Here is a 25,982-nt window from a genome sequence, read left to right on the forward strand (position 1 = left end):
AATGTCACAGTGAGTACAATCCTTTTCTAAGTCAAATGGCCGGCCGACACACAATACATTATAGTAATAATAGTACTATAATCTTTGAATGTAGCCTGTGTAAGAGTGACTGAATTGGTGTAGCAGGTGGTATCCCACAAGGCAAACATTCTCTCTGCCCATAACTTCTAAGTCGAGCTTGTTACTATCGAATTTGTCAAGTGCGGTTAAGATTTTCCGCAGGGTTCCAAATCCATAAAATTATCTTAAACAAAGATATAATGGTTTAATTTTAAAAAGGAAAGACAGCACTACTTGATGTTTCATACATAAATCAATTATAATGGCCCAACATGCACAAAAGCTAGCTTGGGTCAATCACCATCACTATGATCCTTATTCTAAATTAAACTTCACCATAAAGCAATCCAACACTCAAAAATAACATCATGTCCCTCAAAATTTCTTCCAGTCTGCAGTGCCTAAAAGCAAGTTAAAGCAAACAGAAAAGCTAAAAAGTTACCCAAATCTTCTTAAAGAAACCAGAATGGCCTCACCAAATAGTAGAAATCCCCTTTAACATATTCAACTCATCATGTGAATAAAGTTTGACGTAAGTCGTGATTTTCTGTAAGAGATATTAAAATAACATCTATAGATATACTCTTATATAAAATATTTTTAAACCTAGAATCCGAATGAACCCCTTACACCCAGGGGCGTATACAGGAGGGGATCACCGGGTTCACGTGAACCCATGGTCCCCTCCCGAAATCATATATAGTAGTGTTATATTTTTTAAAAATATTTAAATACAGATGCGTGAACCCAGACTCGAAGTATCATATAATGTAGTACGATGATGATTGGGTGCACCTCTCTGGGTGAGGTTAGAAATTTGAATATTTTATCTATCTTGTTTTAGTTTTCTTTCTAAGATTTTGTAACTGGTTTGGATAAATAAAAGTTAATTTTGGACCTATGATATTAAAATTTTAATGGTTTTCAGTAAAAGAATCTAACCGGTCAAATTTATGTCTTAGATCCACCTTTTTGTAATAGTGCACTCATTATCTATAAATCTTGAATACGCCTTTGCTTACACCCGTATCTCCGCCACAGGTCCCACCTCGATAAATCATTCAGTCTAACTTAGCTCTGTTAATGAAGTATCACCATTTTCTTAGCATACCAAGCAAAGTATCTATCAACTTTATCAACTTTTTCTTTTTTCTAACTAAAAAAATATATTTTTGTATCATTCAAACCACTACTCTGTTTTTCTCCTTTGAGACCCATTATACTTCTTCCATTTCTTCTTCCTCTCAGCCATGGCACATATACTCACAGTTTTTTTCTTCATTACTACATTTCAAACTCTATCAGTACTCCATGGAGTTTACAGCCATGGCAATGCACATAAATGCAGATCATACTGTGGAAACTTAACAGTAGATTACCCTTTCGCAATTCAATCCGGCTGCGGCCATTCCGGTTACAGAGATCTCCTTTTTTGCATCAACGATGTTTTAATGCTTCACATTAGCTCTGGATCCTATCGCGTATTGGACATTGATTACGCTTACGAATCCCTAACCTTAGACGATCCTCACATGTCAACTTGCTCGTCGATAGTATTCGGCCATCGCGGCAACGGCTTCGTCGTTGAGCGGTGGCGAGAGCCGTATTTAAACCCTACGGCGGATAATGTGTTTATGCTGCTAGGTTGTACGGCGGAATCGCCGCTGTTCCAAGGGTTTCCGGGGAAGCATTTGCCGTGCCGGAATGTTTCCGGGATGGGCTGTGAGGAGTATTATGGGTGTCCGGGCTGGGATATTATTGGGCCAAAAAAAGTGGGGGTAGTGTATGGATCAGGTCCACCTGATTGTTGTGCAGTTTCGTTTGAAGCTATTAAGGCTATTAATTTGACTAAACTTAGTTGTCAAGGGTATAGTAGTGCTTATAGTTTAGCTCCATTGAGAGTGGATGGACCTCATGGATGGTCTTATGGGATAAGAGTGAAGTATTCAGTTGAAGGAGATGACTCATTTTGTAAAGCTTGTGAGGCAACAGGAGGATCTTGTGGCTATGATGTTAATGATTTTAGCAGTTTGTGTATGTGTGGATCATGGAATTCTACTTCCAATTGTGATTCAGGTGATTGATCATACACATTTCCCTTCCTCTTAATCTATGTTGAATTTTTTGCTTCTCCAGAGTCAAAATATTACTCCAAGTTCTGCATCACACATGTTTAACAAAATTGAACATTTTGTGCAGTCCACTCAGCTTCGCACAGAAGAACTTGGTCGTTAATGGATGCACTAACAGGTATGGTATGCACTAACAAATGTTAAATATTTGAAAACTGATTTAGTTTGTTAACATGAATCCTGCTCTGATAATATGTAGGACTTGTTGAATGTATTGCCATCTGGAAGCTCTCCGCCACACTTGGACTGTAGGGAAAAAATCGCTTTCTAGTGTTTGATTGATCCAAAGAAGAAGACGAAGAGACGTAGTTCAAATGTGTTTACCAGAAGAACATATAAGTGCAACTTATATCAATGTTGCATCATCTCAAGTTTTGTCTGAAGAATGAAGAAATTGATTGTATGTTAGTAATTGTTATGTATGCACACATATAGAGACAACTTGATTCTTCAAGTTACTGTATAATTTAAGATTTGCAACTAAATATAAACCCGCTTATTCTTATTGCAATTTCCACCTTTGTCTCAATTTAGGCCTTTTTATTCTATAAACAATACGTATACATTGTTCACAAGTTCCAATGCATTAACTTATGCAAAATGTAAAACTTAACGTGATATGTTCTTATTAACTTAATTAAGTGGTGAGATTGACATGCCAAATTGTGTAGATTTTGAAGTTTTAATTTCTTTCGGAGTGGTAACCGACTAATAACATTGGTACATCTTTCATACAATCCAATTAGTTGTCGGTTGTCGCCTCTCTTCACTAAATTAGATATTTTATATACATATTTTCGAAGTAAACTTTCGATAGAACCCAAATTATACAACATATACTAATATTGAATCAATTGGAAAAAAGACAAGAAAGAGAAATCATGAGGATGAATGGATGATAGAAAAGAAAAAACGCCAGAAAGAATCAGTAGTAGTTCCCACATCTCCAATTATAGTAAATTCTTTTAAGTGTAACTTACTAAAAAGAAAGTAAATCTGCTAAGTCACAATCTGTTGATAATAATGAGGTAATTCTACAGGTCCTGGATTAGTCCTTGATGTCACGTCACCCCAGATAAAATTGAGAAATTCTCATTCGATCCATGTAAGTAACTTGTCAATATCAGAACCAGTTTACATTTTTTAGTAGTTTTATTCGGACAACTAGTCCGACAAGATTGTCTCTCTCTAGTGGACTTTGGCATCCCTCGCGGCACTCTTGAAAGTCTGAGAGGTGGACGTCCAGAATACAACGATGAGATGCTTAGACGTGTGCTCTCAGGAGAAAAAGGACCGATTGCTGATGCATTTGCAAGTCTTATCCTGCTATACCTAAATCTCCTTACCGTGTTGCTCTAATTGGTGTAGCTTGGTGTTGGTGTGCATACACATCTTATGAAGCAACTATTCAGCTCGTTTCAATGCTTAACGACTTTCTTTCCCAACTTCTCACACACTATGTTAAACTATTAGCAGACACTAAATGCAGCAGCAGCTTTACTGGTCAGTGGACATGTTAAAAATCTGACCGAAGGAGTGTCATTAGCTCGTGACACACTGTTTTCTGGCAAAGCTCTGAGGACACTTGATCTGTGGATACATGTGTCCAACGTAAGGATTCTTCCTCGGTGTTTATTTGAATAAAAACTAGATAAGTTTACTGTATTTGTTCTCTGTTTTGTAGAGGGTGAAGGAATTAGCTCTTCGTGTTGGTCCACTTTCTGCTTGAAAGTTGATGGAAAGTACCACATTGAACATATTACAGGTTCCAAATTTGTGGAAGATCAAGATTGAGAAACGCGTATAGTGGTTAAATATTCGAAATCAAAGCGAGAATAGAAGACACTTCAATCAACTTGAATTTTTAAAATGAACAATGGTTACATCAATAGTTCACTTTCAACTACTTGACCATGTTTTTTTTTCCTACTTTTTTCTGAGAAGCTATATCACTCATATGGAGGTCGTAATTGTTTAAAACATAGTCACAATCATGGTCAAACAAGAACATACAGCATAATAAATAGAGTAAATAAAGGAAGGTGTCTGACTCAATATAGAGTTGGTGTGACCCAAGTTGGAGGACTAATACGACTCAGGGAAACACCGTTGTAATGCGGCTGGATACTTCCATCTGCTAAGTTGAACACCCCCATGTCCAAGCCTCCTCCTTCTTCAAAGGTTTGGTATGATCCCAAATAATGATCTGTAAAATAAATATGATTTGGCTTGATTCCTGGAAATTGAGAAGCTTGGACTGAAAGAGAAGCATTATAACCCACAAAAAATGCTCTGTCCCCTAATTCCCTGGTTTCTGTCCCTTTGCCAGAAGCTAAATCAACCTGGAAAACACGAAAATCTGTTGTTCCATCTCTGAAGTACCTTAGATGGACTCCCTTGCGCGAAACTACAAATAATGATCCTAGTGATTCTAGGATGTACAATTCCCCTACAAAACCTCTGTGATGGAATGGTATCTGAGCAACCATATGACTTCTAGGGTATTGAGGGCCAGCAACATCATAAACTATGATGCGGCCCAAACAATCTACTGAATAAAAGTAGCCATTAAAATATACCAAATCACGACCACGTGCAAAACGTGGTGAGCGAGTGCCTAGACCCAAGATAATCTTGTTCCATCTCAAATCTCCTCGTTTCCAAAACTTGATATAACCTCCATCAATGACCATGAGAATGTAGTCGGATGTATGAGAAGGACTAGCTGACAGAACTGCTTTCTTAAAAAAGGTACATTGGTTGACGGTCCGGCGTCCACTGTAATCTGCGGTAGAATTTTGATGGGGCAATTCGATCTGAACACCGGAAAAGGGATGTAATAGACTAACTTCACCCTCATCTTCTCCGACTGTAATAAGCCAACCCAGAGACTCCATACATAGTTTTCTGCTAGCTTTCGGGATCCTCTTCTTCAGAATCATGCCATTATAGAGGCTGAAGAATTTTCGGCAGGAGGAACTGCCATCCTCCTCAGCCAACATCAGCCATGGAACTCTAGGCAGGTCACTGTTAAAATTGTTCTTAGTAGCTGCAGAGTGCCAGGATTTGCAGACAGTACGGAAAATGGAGTAATCTTCAATCAGATTCTAACGCCTAGCTATGAGAGCAAGCAACTCAGGTTGAAGTTCAGACCAATCAGGCATATTTTGTGCCATTGCCGGAAACTATTTCAAGTAATCAAGTTAAAGGAAGAAAACCCTAGGTAGTTAGAAAGGAAAATTTCATAAATAGATAAGAAGGTCTGAAGAGAGTGTTTCTTGTTTTGTACTATTTAAAAGATTTTATTATAGCTAAATAAAAAAAAAAATCTATCTTATTTTTAAATTTTATTTTATTTTATTTTTACATAAATAACGTCGTAATAAAAGAAAATTTCGTAGACATAATGAATCTTTCAATCTCAAAAAGAAAAGATAAATTTGAGGATAAACTTCACAAATATTATAAACATGGACGATTAATGCTCCATGGAGATGAACAAGAACGACTTTGAGTCTAGACAGAAAGATTAAATTATCTGCTTTGTTAGAATAGAATTTGATTCTAGAAAGGTATAGAAGAATGTTTTGTTTTACCATTCAACCAATTTATAATATATTTAACGTACACTAAACTCTATTTTCTTTGACATCATTATTGTGAGATTAACTATACTATTTTTTACTCATTTCTTTTCACAAATTTTAAGTTATTACTCGTATACAAGTTCAGATCATCATCTCCAAAGATATAACAAATGTTACTCGTGACATAATACACATAGGATATCACGTAAAATAAAAATTTGTGGTGTAGGATGTCACATAGGACGCGTGTATCTATTTGTTTAAATTTATATAAAGTTTAAGTGTTTACTTGAAAACACGTGTATTTATTTGTACACACCTAAAGTTAGAGGACATAAATATGAAATGAAGTCAAATTAAAAGAGTACACTGATGTATTATGTATTTTTAAAATATCAAAACACAACTGAACTTCATTTATAGAGAAAGAATTTTATATATGTGAATTAACGCAAGTCTTTTTGCATTTTACTCATCAATGCCTCACTACAAAAAAACTACTCGATCATCATGCTTGTTCATTCCTAATCTTATTGCAAGCCAAAAGAGCATATATTTTGACAATTTCATTGATATATCTTCCATAGTTCCATTCGCAATTTTGGAGTTGTTGCTGCTATTGAATTTGATAAAAAAAGAAAAGTTGAGAAAATATCACCAATTCTTAGAACAAGAGCTTTTTTTTCTTTTTCAATTAGATAATCAAAGTAGAAAAATAATGAGATAACAAAATGCCCAATATTAACAACGCCGCATAATACTTGAAAAATAAAATTTGAGATTACACACTGTTATTATTCGTTTCTGGTTAAAAAAGAATTTGCAACTGATTCATTAGTGCCTAGTTGACGTTAGGAACCTAATTACCGTACACAAGATTTTTTGTCAGCGGTATTAGGTTATGCAAATTTGAGCCTGCAACCTTAATTTTAGAAATTCAAAGATTTACCAACTGAAAATGTTTGACCAAGGCTAACACAACTGAATTGGTTGAGGAAAAGGAACCCCCAACGACCTATCAGAATTGGAACAGACCAATTATCAAATCCACCTATCATCGCCAGCATAACCATAAAAAAGATCATTAAAAAAGCATGAACCATTATCCTGTATCGATCATAGGATCACTCTATGAATAAGTCAATTCTCTGTGACCTTCCAGGCACGCAGGCCGAAGATCTCACTTGTCCTGGACAAGTACGTAGAGATCTTCGTGGGACCATGGAGGGAGCTGCATACAACTTTTACTTAAGAAGTGTCACCTTGTAGTATATATCTTTTTTATCTGTTTTTTCCTTTTAACCATATATATATATTGTAAAAAAAATCGAGGAAGCAGTATCACGTCACACCACATAATCTTTCTTAAATCTGCCCCTGCTAATCACTAGTATTTTTCCTCTTATCTATCCATTTCTTCTTACTCTAACTCAAAAATCTAATTTTAAAGCTATTCTCAATCTGATTAAAATTAAATTATTTAATGTTATAATAGATGTGTTATGTGAGAATGTTTTTTAGTGTTCAACGAATTTTGCAGCACATTAGGGATGACAACGGGGCGAGACGGGGCAGGTTAAGTCTATTCTGCTAAGGTTTTTCCCTGCCCGTTTAAGACATTGTCCTATTTAGGTTCAGCCCGACCCTATCCCATTTATCCCAGCTTTCACATATTCATTATTTTTATTATCAAAATTTCTTGTCGATCTAATCTTTTTAAGATCATCCTCAACTTCTTTCCCATAATCGTTTTGGCATTATCAAAATTTCTTCAATGATCTAATCTTTTTAAACTTTTTGTGAAATTAAAGAAGTGCTTCTTTTTAAATTCACAAGGGCTCCAAATCTTTTAAAACTTTTTTGCGAATTAAAAGATGTGCTTCTTCTGTAAATGCGGGCTTCAAATTTCAATGTTTGGAAGGATTTCATCTATAACTGTGTACCTAGCAAAAATATCATAGTTTTCTCTCTATTTATTATGCACTATATGTAATCGGAATATTCTAGTCTCTTCGTGATTATATGATCAATGCAAAATATAAGAATTTTGCTAACCATATTTAAAATTTTAATATATATATTTTTAAAATTATTTTAACTTGTATATACAGTATTATTATTTTTTTGCTTATTTTGATAGTGTTGCTTGTATAAAGAAAATCCATGTATTTTAATATACCCAAAATGTTCACAATGGACAAGATCCTACTTTGGCTCATGTGGAATGTTGTCCAATGAAAAACTAGTAACAGAATCTGGTTCTTCATCCACCAGGGCACAACCCATATATACTCAAAGTAGCATAAGTGTTATCCCTATTAATAATAATAGAATCTGGATATGTTATGCCAATTCACTTGCCCCAATTTAATATGCTCTGCCTAATCCCATCCCAAGTGTTATCCTTGTAGCACACCATAACCAAGGTAAAATATGCAATAACATTTTTAGATGTATCTGACATATGTTATGGTACACCAGTAAGTTAGTCTCATTTTGTTTTTGAATTTCTTAACTATCATACTTTTTCTCATTTTCTTAATTGTACTTTATTTGGAAAGATATAAAATGATAATTTAAAAGTTATCAATGCGGAGCATGTAACAATGTATTTTGATGGTCAATGAATCTAATGACACAGTAAATTCTCATATCATTTTATTTTTATTTTTTAAATTATATTTTATCTATGAAGTCATAAAACAAAAATTCAAGTATGAAAAAAAGTTAGTTTTGAGTTTCTTATTTTCTTAATTATATTTTATAGCCATGATATTATTATTATTATTATAAAACGTAAAATATGTAATTTCATGATGAACATTTACTAATAGTAATACTTATTTATATCCATAAGAGTTATTACAAGTTAATAAGATGCTAATTATGTGTTTGTGATATACTTGCTACCTTAGATCTTGTTATGAAAAATATTAATTACTAATATGAAATTTTGATTAATTTAATTTGTAGTTATAAAATATTAGACAAAATTAATTTGAAGTTCTAAAATATTAGACAAAGTTATATACCAAACTCAAGAAGTTAGAATGAAAAATTGGAAACTTAAAAGCTGATCTATTGCATTGGTAATTGCAACGCCAAAAATATTTGAGAGCGTTAAATCTTCTAACCGTTTAACATTGTACATTTCAATTCATATTTGTAAAACACATGTTTTGGGCACTTTCGACCTCATTATACAAATCAAAACTAGTGAATCTAGCCGCTTTGCGCGGTAGATAAAAAGTAAATTAACATGGTCAATGAAGGTTTAAAAGAAACAGTTTGCAACCTTATACAATGAAGACTATTCTGATATTACAATATTTGGAACTATCGTGACAGATTAGAGAAAGAAGCAGCTGTTGCAGCAAAATCATGATATTTAAACCCCTTTGCCAATACACTGAAATCATGATTTTTCCCTATTTGCACATTGTAATAGGCTATAATACCTATCTTCACAGTTTCTTTGCTTAAATTTTTGTTAATTGTTTTCTTTGGCGATAAGGCAGTGACTCTTAATTATAATTAATTTATTTGCTTAGTGCTCGCATTCCAACACAACATAATTGGAAGCAAGGAAGTATAACAACTAATGGGAGTATCTGTAATCAAATTATCTGAGAACATACATGATATATCACTCATCTGGAGGCTGTAATTGTTTAAAAATAGTCACTATCATGGTAAAACAAGAACATACAGCAGCATAATAAATAGAGTAAATAAAGGAAGGTGTCTAACTCAATATAGAGTTGGTGTGACCCAAGTTGGAGGACTAATACGACTCAGGGAAACACCCTTGTAATGCGGCTGGATACTTCCATCTGCTAAGTTGAACACCCCCATGTCAAACCCTCCTCCTTCTTCATAGGCTAGGTATGATCCAAAATAATGATCTGTAAAATAAATATGATTGGGCTTGATTCCTGGAAATTTAGAAGCTTGGACTGAAAGAGAAGCATTATAACCCACAAAAAAAGCTCTGTATCCTAATTCCTTGGTTTCTGTCACTTTGCCAGAAGCTAAATCAACCTGGAAAACACGAAAATCTGTTGTTCCATATGTTAGGTCTTCCTCTCCATCTTCATCTTCAAAACGTATGAAGGTAAGTGGAATCCCGTCGCAATCATCTCGGAAGTACCTTAGATGGACTCCATTGCGCAAAACTACAAATAATGATCCTAGTGATTCTAGGATGTACAATTGTTCTGCAACTTCAAGAAAATCAAATGGTATCTTAGCTACCATATGACTTCTACTGGATTGAGAGCCAGAAACATCACAAACTATGATGCGGCCCAATCGATCTGCGCCATAAAAGTAGCCATTAAAATATACCACATCAAGACCACTTGCAGCAGGGTGAATGCTTTGGTCCAAGATAATCCTGTTCCATCTCAAATCTCCTGGTTTCCAAAAACTGATATAACCTTTGCCTCCATCAATGACCATGAGGATGTAATCGGATGTATGAGAAGGACTAGCTGACAAAACTGCTCTATTAAAAAAAGTACATAGGTTGCCCGTCTGGCGTCTCGTATAATCTTCGGTCGTATTTTGATGGGGCAATTCGATCCGAACACCGAGAAGGGATGTAATAGACTAACTTCACCCTCATCTTCTCCGATTGTGATAAGCCAACCCATAGACTCCATACATTTTTGTCTGCTAGCTTTCGGGATCTTCTTCTTCAAAATCATGCCATTATAGAGGCTGAAGAACTTTCGACAGGAACTTCCATCTGTGTTGTCTTCCTCTTCAGCTAACATCAGCCATGGAACTCTAGGTAGGTCACTGCTAAAATTGTTCTTAGTAGCTGCAGAGTGCCAGGATTTGCAGACCGTTCGGAAACTTGAGTAATCTTCAATCAGATTCAAACGCCTAGCTATGAAAGCAAGCAAATCATCTTGAAGTTCCGACCAATCAGGCATCCTTCGTGCCATTGCCGAAATATATCTCAAGCTATGGAAGAAAACCCTTGATTCTCGAATCGGAGATCTATCTGAAATGTAATGGTCCAAAATGATACCTTATCTTTGGGCTTAGGTTCAAAATAATCCTTATTTTTCCAATAGAACACAATAATCTCTCATATTTGCGTTATAGGTGCAGATTTAGTCCACCCCAAACTTGTGTTTATTTTCTTTAACGTTGATTTTATCCATAATATAGAATGTTCAGTCTTCTTCTGTGTTTTAATTTTAATTTTATTTTTTTAATAGATATACCACTCTATTAGAGAAGATGAGAAAAAGACTGTTCCTTGTTTTGTACAGTCAAAAAAATTATTATGACTAAATTAAAAAAATTGTCTTTGTTTTCCAGAATATATCAATTTATTGTAGACAAATAATACCAATACTAAAAACATGGAGAATTAATGCTCCAGGTGAAAGAAGAGTAACTTGAGTCTAAGCCCAAAGATAAAATCATGTGCTTTGTTGGAATATGATTCGATTCTAAAAAGGCATAGAAGATATAATATTCAACATACACTAACCTCTCTTATCTTTGACAAAATCATTATTGTTAGATTAACTATACTAGTAATTTTTACTCATTTCTCATCACAAATTACAAGTTCTTTTATGTTTAAATGCAAGTTCAGATCATCTTCTCCATTGTGAATTAGTAAAGGAAGAAATAGACACAAGTGACAAATTTACTCTTGCCGGAAACACGCGAATCTACAATATATATTTCCCAACGGAACAGATGGCAAGTTAAAAATGGAAAATAGGTACTAAAAGGAAATGTTTAGGAGACTGAGGCAAGGGAAGAACAGAAAAAGGAACTTGAAATCCAACGTCTTATTAAACAACCCAAACTAGAGGAGAGGAGGCAGTTAAGTTACAGCACTCTCAACTTCATTTTTATTGTCAGCATAACAACTACTGTTTTCTAGACTTTGGCAGGATTGTTGGGAATAGCAGCGGCATCCTTCAGCATGGGAAGTAGCTTTCCCTGTTGATGCTTCTCTAATACGCCTACACGACAAGAAACAAATGTCACAGCTGCTGCAGGCAAGTTTTAAGGAAAATATATGAAAGATAAAGAGGATAAGTTGATGATTCTTACTGTCGCAGCCACCAACATGTTCTCCCCCAATAAACACGTTAGGCACAGTCCTCTGCCTAGTCCATTCTAGTAATGCTTGTTGTACCTCATCTCCATCACCTTCAGATCACAAAGAGAACTCTCATAACTATAATATATGCTCCAAGAAACAAGGATGGGAGGAACTAATTAAGCACAGCCTTTTTGAGCAACTGTAGGGGGGTCAGGAACTTTTTGAGCAAAGATAAACAAAGCCACAAAGTTCGAGATATATCTATTAGAAGACATGAGCAACCAAACATGTTATAGCAACACAGATCTCTCGATCAAACTAGTTCTAGTGCTTCTATGTACTTCCAGAACCAAATTCATTTTTTTGTATAATTGTGAGGTGTGGTCAGCTTGCTCGCACCTCACCACAACTATTCAGGTGCATAATTCCTACTCAATCAAGATCTGATGCCCCTCACCAACCTAGGTCTTAGGTCTGTCCACCATGATTTAGGTAGGTTCAGGCAAATGGCATTGTGCACAAACTATTAACAATGTCAAGAAGAGTTCTGAATTTTGTTATTTCTACTAAAACTGTTTACAGCGCACACCAAAATTATCTTTTGAATTTTGTGGTGTTAGACATCTATTGTTCTCTGTCATCCTTATAAGGGACTGTAATTAGGGGGGTAAATGAGAATGTTGAAATTGAAAATTTACTAAATAAAGGAAAGAGACATCTTTTTGAAATAGATCAATAAATAAGAAGGTAAGACACATTAGTTGAAATGGTGGGAGTACTTTTTTGCCTCTGTTGAAATTCGAACCTTGCTTCATAATCCCAAAAATACCTACTATAAGGAATCAGCATGCACATTCTATAAAATGTAATAGTCTTCCTTGGGCTATTGAAACTAATCACCTAATAGAAATTTTCAAGGTTTTTTTTCATTGCTGAATGTCAATCTTTCTATACAAACAAAGCAAAAGAGGATATTTTTTTGCTTCATGACAATAAAACTACATCTAGGGTAAGAAAACACATTTTTTGCAGCAAGGAGGTGGAATAAGGGTTATATAAAGCACTTGGAAGCAATTGATATGCGGAGTCACTCACTTTCCTGGTCAAGTTCAATAACTTTAAAAGTAGCACCAAGCTGGGAAAGAAGTTGCTTCACCCTCGTGCAATATCCGCAGTATGTTTTACTGCATGAAGAAAAGCAAGCATATGGCGTTAATAAGCATAAACGTCATGTCATAAATGAGAGACAGGGAGCTCATTCAAAACAATTACATGTTTTGTCAAGGTTAAAGAAATGGCTTGCAACCTTATACAAGGAAGACTTATTCTGATATTACAATACTTGGAACAACTACCATGACAGATTACCGAGAGAAGAAAATGTTACAACAATATTCTTTAACAAAACTTGACATCTATCACCCCGGTCCATCATGTTTCTATTCCCAATGGTGGCACCAGGAATTTACGGAGCTGTAACCTAAAACAACTTTTGAACCCCCTTCGCCACTACACTAGAATCCTCCCTCTCTCAAGTGAGGTAGATTCAAACAACCAAAATCAAAATTTTTGTACCCCTTTGCCACTACACTAGAATCCCCTCTGACGTAAGGGAGATTCAAACAACCAAAAACCATAATTTTTGAACCCTTTGCCACTACACTAGAATTTGAAGAACCAAAAATCAGTATTTTTGAACCCCTTTGCCACTACGCTAGAATCCCCTCTCATATGAGAAAGATCCAAACAACCAAAAATCAGTAGTTTGAATTGCCTTTGCGACTACACTAGAATCCTCCATCATGTGGGGGAGTTTCAAACAACCAAGAAAATTCGTTTTTACTATATTTGCCAGTGTAATTTTTCCACATATTGAACCCCTAGCTATACATAGCTTTGCCCCTCCCCGGATTCTTATTGGGTTACAGACAAACACATACTATCAGAGAAGCACAGTTTTAATTTTGAGTGTAGGATTGGAAGGCTCCATCTCATCTTGAATTACAAAACCAAAGCTAGACAAAATTGAAAGCTCTTGACGTCCCAAATCTTTGCAACAAATAAGAATTGACCAAATTACACGAAACCCGTTCATATTCCCCAATAAACATAAAACCCAAGTAAAAAATAATTCTCTTTTGACTACTATAAACGAATTAAAAATAAAAAAACCCAGAAAATTAGATAGAGAGAGAGAGAGAGAGAGAGAGGAATATAGACCTGAATACAACAACAGGATTAGAGGAAACGATCTGCTTGGCTTTGGTAAGAGCGATCTCCATTTGTTCTTTGGTAAACTGAGGTGAACTGAACATTGATCCCATTGCCTCCTTCCTTTATTAACACAATCAAAGATAGCCGAATAAGCTTAACAGGTGTTTGAAACTGGGTTTTGCTTCGTGTTCCAGAAATGACACTTCTGCTCTCTTGTATTGACTTTTTTATCAAGAAAACGGAGATGGCATCAATTGCGTTTATTTTATGCACTTCCACAATCCAATTGGCTAACGATTCCTCCTCCTAATATTTTTCTTCTTTGATAGTGGTGTCTGGTATAAATTTGATACCTCTTTAATTCATCACTAAATTTAATATTACACACATTCATTTTTGAGTTAATTAAATACATAATGGAAAATTTTAGACCTAAATTTATAGTTTATTATAATATTTTAAACCTTTGGCAAAAGTTTTACTTTTAATGTAATTAATCTTTGTTGAATCTTTTAGGAATATACTTACATGGACTCACTTATCTTTTTGATTGGCCAAATTTAGTTTTCATAGTGCTATATTTTCCTCTTTCCACTACTACCTGAAGAAAGGTGAAAGAAAAATAGTATATGAAGCATAGTCCCTCTTTTTATTGTTTCAAGGACAATTTATTATACAAATGAAAAATGAAAAGATTTAGTAATGACATAGACAACATGCATTTATATTTGAGAGCTATACATTATTATGGAAATATAACATGAACCTCCTAAAAACATAAGAACAGATACCAGTCAAGCAGTGGCAAATCCAATCCAAAATATAAATACATAAGCTCAGATACAACTTAAGTCAATGAGTTCAGAATAAGTGTAGTCTTATTATATGTATACATTTTCTTCTTCTTCTTTTTTTTGCATACAAATACATGGTTACATAGTTCGAACTAAAATCAAAGGGTTCAGTTGAATCCACAGAACCCGCTTCAGATCCACCTTTGTAGTCTAGTAACCAGTAAAGCCAAAATATTAGTCTCATGAACTCCATATTGTTGTATGAATAAGAGAGGTCTATGACTTGGAAGCAAAAATAGCCTCTAAATCTTTGTGCAATCCTCTTGGTTTTGACTTGAAGTCTGCTGATGAATCTTTAGATGAGCTCCCACTTCTCTTAGGGTTCCAGAATCCACTCCATCTGACACGACTTGTTGACGGATCACTTGTAGTTACATTACTATCTTTACTAAAGCTGGACTTTGCTAGTTCTCTGAATTGCCTATGCCATGGTCTATCGGTACCTGAGCTTCTACTACCAGAACTCTGAAACCTGTCACAAGATGAAGTAACATCCCTGGTTTCCTTGAGTACACGATCTAACAGTGCAGCCCCGCTTTCAAGCTTTCTGATCAATCTTTGAGGAATGAAAAACAAGAGGAATCCAATTGATGCTGCTTTCAGACCAGAGCAGAAAGACTTGTCTTCAGCACCGAGTCTCTTTGTCTGTCTGTATAATGCATACCATTCATTTCCAAGCTGAGCTAAAAATGCTATGAAGAAAAGCGCAAGCATGGTGATACCGATTGCTGTCTCATTTCTGGACGAATCTCTTCCTATGAGAACAATACAAGCAGCGAAAATACCTGTTTCGCAGGCAACTGAGATGATCTCAACCAGCTGAACCTTTTTTTTAATGAAAGGCTTCTTCAGAAGCATGAAGAATAGCTGGAAAGAACTGATGGTAAGCAGGACAACTATGGGAGATTTTGAAGATGAATTCTTCAAATAAGTACCAGCAACAATTCCAAGACAAACACGCTTCACAAATTCAAGAAATGTGAAGTATATTCTTAGAATCCCAAACACCTTTTGGATGCAAGGTGCTTCCGCATCTTCCGTCTCATCGTCTGTTGCAATGACTTTGTCAGGATGCTTGTTAGGATTTCCTACTGCAATCTGAGAGAGCATATACTTTGGTGGACCCCTTAGATCCTCAAACAGAGGCCCAAACATGACTATATGTCTAGAATCGCGCGAATTTTTCCATGTCCACTGACCTCTTTTACCAGGACCTAGGGTAACTCGGACTAATTCTTCATACCAATGGAATTTCTGCCCTACTTGGTGTACCTCCTTATACTGCAGTAGCTTCCCTAATGTTATTCCAATAGAGAGGAACAAAAGTAATGCGAACAATAGAAATGATACTAATCCCAACAGCAAAATGCCAACAGCAATTCCTGCAGATGATCCTCCTAGAAGAAAATAAGAACAAAATTTGTGATTTCGTAAACAAGATTTACAAATCATGAAATGATGCAGAAAGAAAATGTTAAGTGTGCAGATCTCCTCTATTATTGAACATTCTCATCAAAGGGTACATGCCGGTAGTAGGATTATTTAGGATCATAATAAAGCTGCTAAAGAACTATCACCCTAGATGACATTTTTTAGATACATGCAGCAACCAGGTGCCTAATTTCTAATAATTGATGAGGTTGTCCCTTTTTTAAGGAAAGAAGAAAGGCATATAACAAAATATCTGCAAATCACGAGCTTTCAGCAATGACAGTTCTAAAAGATGTAACACATGGAACCTTGTGACCCGATCAATATTCGATTAAGGGAAGTGAGGTTTAACTGTTATAGATAAATATTCTGTATTTGATTACAGCTATATCCTGTCATTTTTAGATGTGAAAACCCGGTGTTTGCACTCATTGCAATGCGAAAGCAGCATAGTGCATAAGAATTAGAAATACCTTTAACTATATTTACTGAGGCTTTGCAAATGCAAGGTATAGCCAGAATTGTAAGAAAGATCTCAAATCTTGGAAAAACCAAGGCTCCATAGCTCCACTTTTTTTCTCTGTCCTTTCTCAGTCTTAAAACAAAAAGGACCAAAGCATGCAACAATATCAAGCTGCCCCCAATAACAGCTAACCAAAACATGCTTCTGTTGAAATCCCTCCACCTGAAAACATCAGATGAATTATTCATTCACACGTGCTAAATCTCCGATCTTTTGCTTCTAAGCTTGAGATAAATATTTCAGGTACATGCTTGATCATCCTTTTTTTTTCTTACTAAACCTAAGCTCCAATAGCTGAAGCATGGTTGGTATGTCTTACTTTGTACATTTAATTGTATGCCAAAGCAGTCATGGAGAGGTCCAGCATGACAAATTGACATGTTATAAACGTTTATTTCTCTTTAAGAGGGTTGAATTGTGACAGCCAAAGTTCTGTTTTCACCTGGTTTGAAGGTAGTGTGATTTACTATCAGTAATCCTGATCTTTACTGCATGTTAGTTAAGTGTTGAAAAAGAGGAAACCAGTTGAAAGTACACCTCAGACACACAGATTTATCGCGCTGTTATCCAATGAATTGAAAAGGTAAACATCCTTTGACCACTTCAAAATATTGTGACATGAGACATCTTTCAAAACTTACCCATTAGAATATTTTGGATCCACGATATACTGAGCTTCCGGAAGAAGATCCTGGCTCTGCCATTGAGAAGAACATTCAATAACGTGATCATGGAGCAAATATTTATGTTATTATAAAGTTTATAAATTCTTACCCCGAAGATTGATCTATATTCCATAGGACTAAGTGGCAACCCATATAATGCTGCAGCTTTGTTAACATTGTATTTGCCTGGCTTCATTCCAAAATCATTGATTTTAGAGCCGTATGAATGAGGGTCTGTTGTTGAACCCGGTCCCATCATAAATTGATGGATGCTTCCCATTTCCCATGGGAGACTGAAGTAGGGAACACTCCATTGCAGGCCTCTCGCAAATTCATAGTATTCAACTGGCAAGGTAACTGGCAACCATCTCGTCAACGCAAAAAACTGGATGTGACAAGCTATTCTCTGTTTCAAGACACAAAAAGAAAGCATGTGTATTCAGAATACAATGTCATGGATCAAAGAATTTTGTAAATTTCAATTAAACTCAATGGATATAAGATACTTGAACATTTCAAAAAAATGTGTTTGCTAACCAAATGCTCATCTCATGGTTTCTTGCAAGAATACATCTCAGAAATGGATGAAATAAAAATGCACCTTGGACTTAACGCCAAAAGCCAGCGCATGAGGTAAGGATAGCCCAAGGCCATATAAGGAGACAACAAATCATTTCCTCTACCAATGTGGAACACTTAATACGCCCTCTCGCATGCCAGAATTGGACATCTGGAGCATGGACAACATGGCATGGAGACCCAACATCGGGACACACAATAGCAACAATGAATCTGACTTTGATACCGTGTTAAGAAATAGACCTTGGGCCTAACTAAACCCCAAAAGTTAGCTCACAAGGTAGGATTATCCAAAATTATATAAGGAGGGAACAACTTGTTTCCTCTGCCAAACAACTTCATGACCTTCACTAAGAGACTTAAGAGTTCTAAAATTCATATCCTGCCTCGTGTATCTAATGACCAAAGCAGTACCCACATGGAATGCAAACTGTATTGCATGACAGTCATCAAGTCTAACATAAAGTTGTTAAAGAAAGGATATTTACAAAAAGATTTCTAGCAGGATCAGATGTCATTAAAGAGCTTGGTCTTGAGTATGCACCAACAGATTGGAGGCTTGCGGTTGAAACTGTGAGGAGCCCTGCTGCAAAAGACGTAACCACGAAAGCAGAAGTTGCCAAGATGGAAAGCACTTCAGATATTACCGGTACAGTATCTGTAAAAGATTAAAAGGAGATTGATTGTATACTTGAGCAATTAAAGTATCTCTAAAGCAAGAGAAAGTCAGCTTGAGCAGAAATATAGAATATTACAGTGCTTGAGCCGGAGAATATTAGATTGTAGGTTCATGTTTCCAGCAACATCACCAGTTACATTTTCAGGGATGCTCACAGAAACAAAATCATCTCTGGCTTGTATATTGACAATGTACATGCTTCTACTCATTTCTTGAAAGCTGGAAATACATAAGAAACACGAACTCAATGAGCCATGACTAGTACACGATAGTAATGAGTTATTCTTTGTGACTTAACAGGAAAATATTTTCATCCAGGAAGATTGGCATAAGTGGAGATACTAACCTCTGCAACTGCCCTCCAGAGATGGATACATGAGAACTATTAAAGCCAAACACTGGCTTAACGAACTTTATCAGTACAGGAATTTGCTCGTCACAGGTCCTCATCCTAGATGTTGTGCTCAACCTGACAGCAGGCCGTTGCATATCTGAAGGACCGACCAATAAACAATTATATTTTGGAGAAATTAAATAACTGGCATATCATAAATCATCAGGACAATTAAATATCATCTACATGTCAATACAGCAGGTGAGCAGTGGAGACGCTCCTTTCTTAATTTAGATGTGTATTTTTTAATAAGTTTCTAACAGGCAGTCAAACATACCGTATAGAAAAGTAACAGGAGCTACAGGAGCAATGGAGGTTCCCTGCCAGCTTAATATTAAGTCTGATCTTACGCTCAATGTCACTATGGCTGTCTGTGATATACCTCTAACCTGGAAATGTGCCGAAAAGATTTAATGATATTTGTAAGTACTGCAATAGAATATAAAGTACAATAAACTTAGGAAAGAACTAACCTGAAATCCAAATCTACGTTCTCCAAAGCTATTTTCACTAATGGGAGTAAGCAATCCCTGACTTATGCTCAGGGAATTCAAAATTTCCGTAGATGAGTTGGAAATTGGTTCATTAAAGTACAAATACACCTCCATGTTTTCAGTACTATTTGTTGCTCGCACGGTTCTCGTTTCACTGTCAATTTGAAGTAGCCTTTCAGGTATATGAGTCCTTATGTCAGCGAACACTGTCCTTCTATCTATTGAATCCAGTATCAAAGAGATTGAACTTAGTTTATTTAAGTCTTGATTGTTAAACAATTATCTTTCTACGATTGGACTGGTTTCTCTAGTAAATTCCCATGAAGGTATCACATTATGAGAATTTTATTCGATTGTCACAGAAAGATAGACATGTCTTTGAATCAAATGGGAAGGCCTAAATATAACTCTGAAAACATCTAATTAGAACAGAGGATCTATTAAAGAACTGATATGAACATGACCATGGTAAGGCAACTGCTCACCAAAATGTATAAATAAACTTGAATTGTCCGTCCTTCTAAATTTGTTTCCAGCAGGGTCCGAACAGAAGTTTTTATCCATTACCAAGATCACTCTTCCATACTGATCACGTGTAGACAGACTCACGACAACAGAAAACTTTAGGTCTGGCTCAATAACATTGAGTGTGTTTGGCACGACCTGTCCAGCTCCATAAACGAGAAGCTGCATGCAAAGAGAACACAATTGATAACTATGAGCTGAAGAGATAATGAAAAGGAATTCCCAAGAACTCTAGAGCTCCTACACCACTCTCTCAATACAAGGACAATTTGAGAATGCATTGGTGAAGTTCAGCCAACAATATATCTATCTCAGACTTCACTTGGATTTGAAAGGTCAAAATCTTTGAAGGAAAGATTCTTAGACATCATATTTGGAAACATAAACATTAATTCTTCCTGAACTTCACTTATGCAGAAGGGTCAAAGCAAAAACTCAAGCCGTCATACAAAGCACTTCCCAATTAAAAAGGATAACTAAGTCCGGGATGGTGGAAAACCATCTGTTGCCAGCATTTAGCTTTTCATCTACTTACATTGCAGGAATTCGTGGAAGCACATCCGAAACCACCTTGGCTCCAACATGGCTCAGTGAAAGTTATATCCACTGAAACATTGGAAGCATTTGTAAAAGATGTTGGAGTGGTAATGTAGGCTGTAGGGGGGATAGTGTCTGCAGAAGAGAAGGCACATGAAATCAGGAAGAGAGAAACATAACTGAATTTAAACTTTACTGGTTGTTACAACTAGACTAGAGTAACCGACATGAATACATATCAAGCTTAAAAAGACCAAGTTTATTTGCAACCTGTCTATAATTTGGAAGACAACTGCAACCTAAAGGTCAAAAATATAGTAGGGTGACTAAAAAGTTTAAAATGTAACATTATCATACTTTTATTACTATATATTAAGGGGAAGGTTCCAAACCTATCTGATTAATAAGTAAGATCCAGAGCTCCCCTGATTAGGTTCTCTCCATATTTGGTGATTTCTCCATAACGTAAGTAATAGATAACTATCTTGGACAAAGAAGGCTCAGAAGCAACAAAAACAACTTAAGCCTTCAAGAGAGAACTCAGAAATACACCATAGAATAGAATGGTACTTTTGTGTGCCCACAAATGTCATCATTTAAGTATCACAAATTACTAGTGTACAACTAAGACCATGAAAGGGAAGAAAGGTTGAGTGCTACCAACAGTCCAGTTATAGTGAGCACATCCAACTCCAAGAGATCCATTGGTGCAAACTTCAAAAGTATGATTTCCATCAAGCAACCGTGTGTAAGAAACTTCTCCACCTTCACAAACTGCAGGCACATAATCATCCAACTACAATAACGGTAAATGTAGAATTAATTAGTACTGTGTAACAAAATGTAAAACTAAATGATCTGAAAAATTACCAAGAGGAGAAAATTAAAACTGAATCTCAATAAATATAGAACAATCTTCAATAGGAAAATGGATCCTAAGGCTAAGGAGTAGATATCTCTCAAAATCTGTGTTTTACTGACTGCGTACTTTCCAAATATTCTATGGATGTGATTACACAAATATTTCTTCCAAATCACAAAAAGATAAATTCTGGATGAACATAGGGAGAATGATGTTAACATTCATGTACTACAAAGATAACTTTTTTTCCAGATGAATTAGTTGGCTTTGCCTAATGCATGGTAAAATTGTAAAAGATGAGGCATGCATAATGTCAAGGGACCGAGGGACACCTTTAGCTAGCCCTTACGTTTATCATTATAAGATGGCTTTTTCGTATAATCCTTCGCTACATCACCAGGAAAATTTTATGCTTTCAGGGAAACAAGATGCCTCATTTATGGCATTGCAGAGGCTTACCATTAAATGCTATAAATTTAATTAAAGGACTGAAAGAATGGATAGATAGAAGTCTGCTGAGAAGAGGCAGCATAAATATGGTTTCTCTGAGCTGACTGATCCTCATCTTAGACACAATAATAACACTGGTTTACTGAACCCCTTCTCTTCTCTTTCTTTCTTTCTCGTCAAGCTAAGATGGTAAAGTTCATGTTCACATTGACCACGTATTTACTACACATCAAGGTATGCGACATAGATTACTGATGATGTTGAACATAAGTTTTCCTGTGCTTGTGTCTTTAAGTGAATTGTGAAAATAGTTCCAAATCCTATATAGTTAAATATTTCCAAACTTTGAATAAAATTAACCAAAATTAGTGATCTCTTGCTTTTGAGAGTGAGTGAAGTAGGAAACAAAAAGCTGATTCCTTCAGTGGAACAGATCAAACAGGATACTCTTCACTGCATTCAAATTAGCAACATGAATCTAGTAAAAAAATCCGTGATTACTTCTCCTAGACATTTAGATTTTCTGGTCACCAACCTATAAACGTGAAATTGCTCGAACCTCTTCTTTTTTTTTAAGCCATTACAGTCAGGGGTGGATCTAAGGTGGTGGGAGCAGGTTCCCGGCAGCCACTATCTTTCGCGCAAATCTTATATTTAAATTGAGAAATCTTATATTTGTTAGGAACACACTAACAAAGTATTCTCTTGGTCCAGTAGTAGAAATGGAACTTGCTGAAGCTTTCTAGCCTCCTTGATGCGGGTTCATTTCCTCTTGGGCACATATAATTAAAAAAAACAAGGTGAAATTTCAAATCCTGAATCTGCCATTATTACAGTCATTCTCACATGCCTTGATCCTAAAGCCTGAGAACATGAATACTATCAAAATGTTCATAACTCTCAACATGCAAATTCAAGGACAATCCACATTCATAACTCAATGACACGTAGACGACTGTTTAAAAGTGTTCTAAACTGACCTTACAACTAGTTGAACAATCCGCACAAATGTCACCATTACCACCGGCCAAAACTTGAAAAGCAAAATTCGCAAAATTCCGGTTTGTGAATTCACGCGGAGTAGTCAATAACTTCAAAGTAACCTCTGAGCCATCGCATCGAACTCCGTTACTCAAAACGACGAAAATACAAAAATGCAAAATCAGCCACAAAAATAATTTTTCTCGACCCATTTTATTAGAATTACATCAGACAATTTGCATGAGTACCAGCTTGAATAAGCACTTCAAAACTTTCTAACTTAAAAAAAAATAAGGAAGAAATTGTTTTTATTGCATGAAAATGTTGAAATTGAGGAGGAACAGGGGAATACAGAGAAAAATGAATATTTTTAGTAGTGGTGTTGAAGAGATATAGGACGTGAGACTGAGAGTGGAACTGAGAGAAGGAAGGATAAGAGAGAGGAAAAAGATTCCAAACGGACAGAAAATAGCGTAATAAATGAAGACAGAACTGAGAGGGACAGTAGCTGTAGCTGTGATTTGGGTAATGAATGTGAGATGAGAAAGAGAGAGACGAAGTAATAGAATTTTAATGTTAGAACTTTGAGAAAGTGATGAATCTGCTGCTATAGGACAATGTGTATGCCATCTCCAATTTTATTTGTGCAAATGTGGGCTCCCAATTAAAATACTCTCCGTTCACTTTTACTTTTACTTTGTTCAGTTTCACTTGGTTAAGCAATTTTTTTCTAAGAAATAAGTAGTATTTTTTTAATTTATTTTTACTTGTCATATTTAAATTTAATTTAACTATTAAAAAAAATTAACATAATTATTTTATCACACTATTATTATTAACTAGTGTTTATTTTAGGTGTTGAAAAATAATTTATGAAATAAGTAATAATATAGTAATTGATGTTTAAAATTAAGTATTGAAAAATGATATGACGAATACATAATTAATACTAACAATAAAACATGAGAAAAAATACCCCCTCTGTACAATAATAGTTGTCAATTATTGACTTACACACCCCTTAAGAAACTATAAATAGAAGAATAGTTTTACAATATCACTATTTGAATATAATAAATATAATATCTTGAAAAATGTAATGGGAAAATGACTATAATTAATGATAAGGGTAATTAGAAACTAAGTATAAAACTATTCATAGATTTCATAAGGTGGACAAGTATTGTTGGACATCTATTTTTAGTATAGTGGACAAGTATTATTGGACGGGGAGAGTAATTGTCATTTTTGATATGTTAAAACTGATCACTAAAAATGAAAATTATGTTAGAAGGGAAACAAATCAACATTGTTTTCTAAAATAGAATATAGAAGTTGGTAAGACTCCCTCCTTGTTTCAATCAAAATGAGTCTCGAAGCTTTGAGATATTGACGATTTTTTTTGTTTATGATTTCTTTAAAACCCCATAATAAAAAATGTAATACCTACCAAAATGAGTCTCAAAGCTTTGAGATATTGGCGAATTTTTATTTATGATTTCTTTAAAAACCTATAATGAATAAAATGTAATATCTAATATAAGAAGGTGGGAGTTTCATATAGCCATACATTAAAGAAGGAATTTCAAAAATTTACTTTCCATCTTAAATTTCATATCTTATTATGTCTTATAAATTAAAGCTAAAGGAGTAATGCGTACTATATTCATGAAGTTTCTTTAAGCTCTAATTAATAGGAAGAATATATACGCCTACCAAGAGGTACAATTTAATAAGTACACAAAGTCTCTTACATACACCAATAATAAGGGTAAGTTCAATTCTTAAAGTCTCATTCTTCAATTAAAGTATAATCAATGGAAAAAAAATTGAAAAAAAAAACTTATTTGTGAGTGTACCATGGGATAAGAAATCTTTGTGTAGATGTGGGAGATTGGTAAATATAAAATACAAAGATATGTCATTTTAAAAAAAAAATAAATTGATTTGTAAACTCAATTCTAAAAGTTAGTTTCAAGAATTTAATTTGATGAAATATGTAAGATGATCTGTCTTTTTAGAAGGTAGACACATAACATGTATGGACAATATAAATTACAAGGACACAAGTTATATATACATAATACTCATTTGTCCTAATTTATGTGGCACTTTTCATTTTTCAAAGTCAAACAGTTTAAGGTTGATCGGCAATTTACGTATGGAATCTTCAAATTTTTTGAAATTAAATTTATATATTTGTAAATTACGTAAAAAGTATTATAAATAATAATAATAATAAGATCTATGAAAAACTTACGATTAAAAATAAATTTATTTAAATTTCGAAATTCAAAAAGTGTCACGTAAAATGGAACAGAGAAGTACCAATTTAAGTGGACTATCTTGCTGTATCCTTCCTTATGTTTAAGTCCCACCAAGCCAGCTAGCTACCTTCATATAAAGTTAGCTCACATTAAAAACTTCTACTACCTTACTTATATTCATAGGACTTTTATGAGTGTCCAGGCTGCTAAGAAAATTTGGAATATGATGGGTTCAACCTTAAAAGTACTTAATAATTAACACTAAATTTATTGTACTTTTAAGTTATGAAATTTTATTTTTTTTGGTTTTTCACTTGATGTTTGGAGTCTATATTGATGCTTCGATTAAATTTGGATCGCGTACTACAGGACCCATTCGGGGGTGGCGCTCCCAACAGAATTTTCTCCATACCCAGGGCTCGTACTCGAGACTTCTGGTTAAGGGTGAAGCATTCCCACCAGTGCACCACAACCCATATTGGTTAAGTTATGAATTTAAAATCTAGTATTTTTTTTTTGAAATATCATAATACATTACATCGGTAGATATAGAACAAAAATACTATAGATAAGTTTGATTATAAGATGAGATTTACTGTTTCCTCCGTTCCTATTTATATGTCATTATTTTAGATTTTATGTTCCTTAAGAAATAATGTGAGTTTATCA

General features: G+C 35.0%; 3 protein-coding genes and 2 pseudogenes across 3 annotated transcripts; 1 reads left to right on the plus strand and 4 right to left on the minus strand.

The window, feature by feature from the left end:
- The first annotated feature begins 1,238 nt into the window (after positions 1-1,238).
- LOC125860070 (uncharacterized) lies at positions 1,239-2,692 on the plus strand. Its single transcript, XM_049539966.1, has 3 exons — positions 1,239-2,136; positions 2,260-2,310; positions 2,392-2,692. The coding sequence occupies exons 1-3, from the start codon at positions 1,311-1,313 to the stop codon at positions 2,442-2,444; spliced, it is 930 nt and encodes a 309-aa protein (XP_049395923.1). The 5' UTR covers positions 1,239-1,310; the 3' UTR covers positions 2,445-2,692.
- Positions 2,693-4,140: 1,448 nt separating this feature from the next.
- LOC125860069 (probable F-box protein At1g65740) lies at positions 4,141-5,408 on the minus strand (annotated as a pseudogene).
- A 3,887-nt stretch (positions 5,409-9,295) lies between these two features.
- On the minus strand, positions 9,296-10,883 carry LOC125860068 (probable F-box protein At1g65740; annotated as a pseudogene).
- Positions 10,884-11,435: 552 nt separating this feature from the next.
- Positions 11,436-14,429, minus strand: LOC125860073 (glutaredoxin). The gene is made up of 4 exons (XM_049539970.1): positions 14,079-14,429; positions 12,954-13,042; positions 11,867-11,965; positions 11,436-11,775 (listed from the first exon to the last, which is right to left on the minus strand). The coding sequence occupies exons 1-4, from the start codon at positions 14,180-14,182 to the stop codon at positions 11,690-11,692; spliced, it is 378 nt and encodes a 125-aa protein (XP_049395927.1). The 5' UTR covers positions 14,183-14,429; the 3' UTR covers positions 11,436-11,689.
- Positions 14,430-14,826: 397 nt separating this feature from the next.
- On the minus strand, positions 14,827-23,273 carry LOC125860063 (uncharacterized). Its single transcript, XM_049539961.1, has 13 exons — positions 23,046-23,273; positions 21,414-21,549; positions 20,752-20,888; positions 20,177-20,378; positions 19,671-19,909; positions 19,475-19,586; positions 19,150-19,294; positions 18,880-19,022; positions 18,613-18,782; positions 17,655-17,951; positions 17,522-17,577; positions 16,831-17,042; positions 14,827-16,323 (listed from the first exon to the last, which is right to left on the minus strand). Exons 1-13 carry the CDS (start codon positions 23,256-23,258, stop codon positions 15,143-15,145), a joined length of 3,243 nt encoding a protein of 1,080 aa, XP_049395918.1. The 5' UTR covers positions 23,259-23,273; the 3' UTR covers positions 14,827-15,142.
- Positions 23,274-25,982: the final 2,709 nt, after the last annotated feature.

The sequence above is a fragment of the Solanum stenotomum genome, chromosome 3 (genome assembly GCF_019186545.1).
Source record: "Solanum stenotomum isolate F172 chromosome 3, ASM1918654v1, whole genome shotgun sequence".
NCBI classification, from domain to species: domain Eukaryota; kingdom Viridiplantae; phylum Streptophyta; class Magnoliopsida; order Solanales; family Solanaceae; genus Solanum; species Solanum stenotomum.